The sequence below is a fragment of the Magnolia sinica genome, chromosome 6 (assembly GCF_029962835.1).
Source record: "Magnolia sinica isolate HGM2019 chromosome 6, MsV1, whole genome shotgun sequence".
NCBI classification, from domain to species: domain Eukaryota; kingdom Viridiplantae; phylum Streptophyta; class Magnoliopsida; order Magnoliales; family Magnoliaceae; genus Magnolia; species Magnolia sinica.
The window spans coordinates 102,170,374-102,173,160 of record NC_080578.1 but is presented as its reverse complement, the minus strand read 5'-3'; the positions used below and the strand labels follow the sequence as shown (position 1 = coordinate 102,173,160).

Below are 2,787 nucleotides of genomic sequence, written 5' to 3'. Positions count from 1 at the left end.
CCAAAGTCAGGCCTGGATTCTGGGTCTAAGCGTATTGAGGGGTTTTGAGATAGAATTTTTTGCCTTACTCTACAAGACGAGGGAGGTCCTTCTTTTATAGCTGCTGGAGCATTTATTTGTACGAGGATTCTTCTCCTGATATCGTGTGCGGGATCCTCTCCTGGTATCACGGAGAAAGGATCGTGCCTATCTCCAGTCTTCGTCCGATCCCGTGAGCTTCGGGGTCGGGGATCTTGTCCCAAGATATTCGGGATGAGGCTTTATCTTGCGCTGGCCGATCCGATAAGAAGATCGGCCCAATGCATGCCCGGATTGCTGACGTGTAGTCCGAGCCGACTCAACTTCTGTCTCGGTTCAGTAAACCATGCCTCGGATCTGACACATCCTTTGGCGACCCGAGGCATAGAGTCCGAGTCCCGTATCTTTTGTCCCCAACAGATACATCATGGTGGGGCCCACAGAGCTTTGATACCAGTTAGCTGGCTGTGTTGGGGTCACTAGCCAAACTGCGTCCTATTTCTACAAGCTTATGTTAATGGCGTTTGTACTGGATCCACCCTCTTCTATCTTAATTTTTTAAATTTCTTTTTTTTGTTAACAGGTCCTTTTCCCCCACATCTTCTAAAAAGTGGAGTTATACACACGGATCTTTCATAGGATTTTTTTTTTTTTTAATTCCACTACAACCTTAAAAACACATTTCCTGCCCATCCATCCATTTAGAATGGAGATGTTCGGTCCAGTTGTGGAAATCGTTCTCTTCTTCTGGAATCCTGTTTCTCAGCAAATCCGTTATCTCAACCACCTCAATAACAACATGGAGACATTGAAGAAGGAAACGGAGGAAGTAAAATATACAAGCCTAACGAAATTCAAGCGGCCATCGACCATGCTATATCAGTCGGAAAGACACGGATACCCCAGGTGGAGAATTGGCTCACAGACGTCAGAAAAATCGAAACTGAAGTCGATTCAATAATATTGGAGTTCGAACAAAGGAGAAGATGCTTGAATGGTTGTTGCACCAACCACTTGTCTCGTTACAAACTGGGAAAAAGGGTTGTTAAAAGATCGAAGAAGTCCAAGAAGCCAAAGGGAAAGGAGACTTCACAAATGTGGCCGAGAGCCCTCGTCCGGTGTCAGAGAGGCAACCATCGTTACCACGGGGACAGCAAAACACGTTTAATAAAACTATATATGGCAATGCTTACATGACGATGAGAATGGGGCCGTTGGTGTTTATGGGATGGGTGGAATAGGGAAAACCACTCTCATGGAAGCCATAAACAATAGGCTCATCAGAACATGTGATTTCTGCGTCGAGATTTGGGTAAATGTGTCCAAGGACCTCAACTTGGGATTAATCCAAGAGATCATTGGAAAGAAGTTGGAAATCAGGTTCGAAAATGACCAAGACATTGAAGAATGTGAGGTATCTGCTCATCTTAGATGGTCTATGGGAAGTGTTTAGCTTAGATCAAGTTGGATTTCCAAAACCAGACAAGCAAAACAGATGCAAGATCACAATAACCACCCAATTCATTGCAATGTGTAATGCAATGGGGGCCAATAAGCAGATTAGAGTCAGGACTCTTGTGCATGAGGAAGCGTGGAATTTGTTCTGTGAAAGATGTGGGGATGTGGTTTTGTCATCAGAGATTCGACTGGTAGCGGAGAAAGTTGCAGAGTACAGCAGATTACCTCTTTCAGTTGAGACAGTGGGACGGGCGATGCGTAGCAAGGAAAGGAAAGAGCTATGGGAGGATGCTTAGAGGGCATTGAACGGATCATCCCCTTAGGTTCCAGGCATGGAGCGCAAAGTATTTTGAAACTTAGCTATGATTACCTGGAAAATGAAGAGATCAAATTATGTTTCCTGTATTAATTGTTCATTTTTTCCAGAAGATTATCATAAACCAATAGATGAGCTAGTAAGATACTGGACCATTGAGGATGAATTCATAAAAAAATGTGAATAACTTGGAAGGAGCATCAAACAAGGGCCATGGCATCCTTGAAAGAATCAAGGAGTCATGCCTCTTGGAGGAAGGGTTTTATACTTTTAAGAGAAGGGTTAAGATGCATGATTTTCTCCGTGACTTAGCTATATGGATCACTTCTTCATCTTCGTCGTCATCTAGCAAACGCTCAAAATTACTTGTGAATGCAGGAGAAGGACTACTGCAGCCACCAGAAGAGAAAATGTGGGAAGGTATGGTGAGGATTTCATTGATGCGAAATAAAATAGCTAGTCTACGAATATGTCCCTATTGCCCTAACTTGGTCTCCTTGTTCCTCAACGGCAACAATCAATTATCTATCATTCATTGTACCTTCTTCAACCATATGCCGAAACTTCAGATCCTCGATTTAAGTGATACTTGCATCGAATCTCTCCCAGAGTCGTTATCGCTGTTGGTGAATCTACGTGCATTTATTCTAAGAAACTGTGGAAATCTAGTGGAGACGTCATCATTGGAAGAGCTGAAGGAACTCCAACTTCTTGATCTCTCAGGATCTGGTTTTAGTAACTTGCCTCGAGGCATTGCACTCTCTCACTGCATTGTACTCTCTCACCGCAATTCCTTGGATATGATATTAGGGCGTGGTTGGGCAGTGGGATTAGAAGGGATTAGGTGGGATGGAATTGCATCCGGTCCCGTGTCCCGTGCCAATTCCACTCATGTTTGGGAAGAAGAAAAGCTATAGATGGAATTGCGTTGGGTCCGTGCCAATTTCACTCAATGTTAGCAAGTTGTGTAGGTCCACCATGATGTGTGGGCTATA

General features: G+C 43.8%; 1 protein-coding gene across 1 annotated transcript; it reads left to right on the top strand.

The window, feature by feature from the left end:
* The first annotated feature begins 1,406 nt into the window (after positions 1-1,406).
* Positions 1,407-1,772, top strand: LOC131249797 (disease resistance protein RPS2-like). The gene has a single exon (XM_058250558.1). It carries the CDS (start codon positions 1,407-1,409, stop codon positions 1,770-1,772), a length of 366 nt encoding a protein of 121 aa, XP_058106541.1.
* Positions 1,773-2,787: the final 1,015 nt, after the last annotated feature.

What these genes read in the sequence shown, in the direction of transcription:
- LOC131249797 (XM_058250558.1), top strand. Translation starts at nt 1,407, where the DNA reads ATGACCAAGACATTGAAGAATGTGAGGTATCTGCTCATCTTAGATGGT.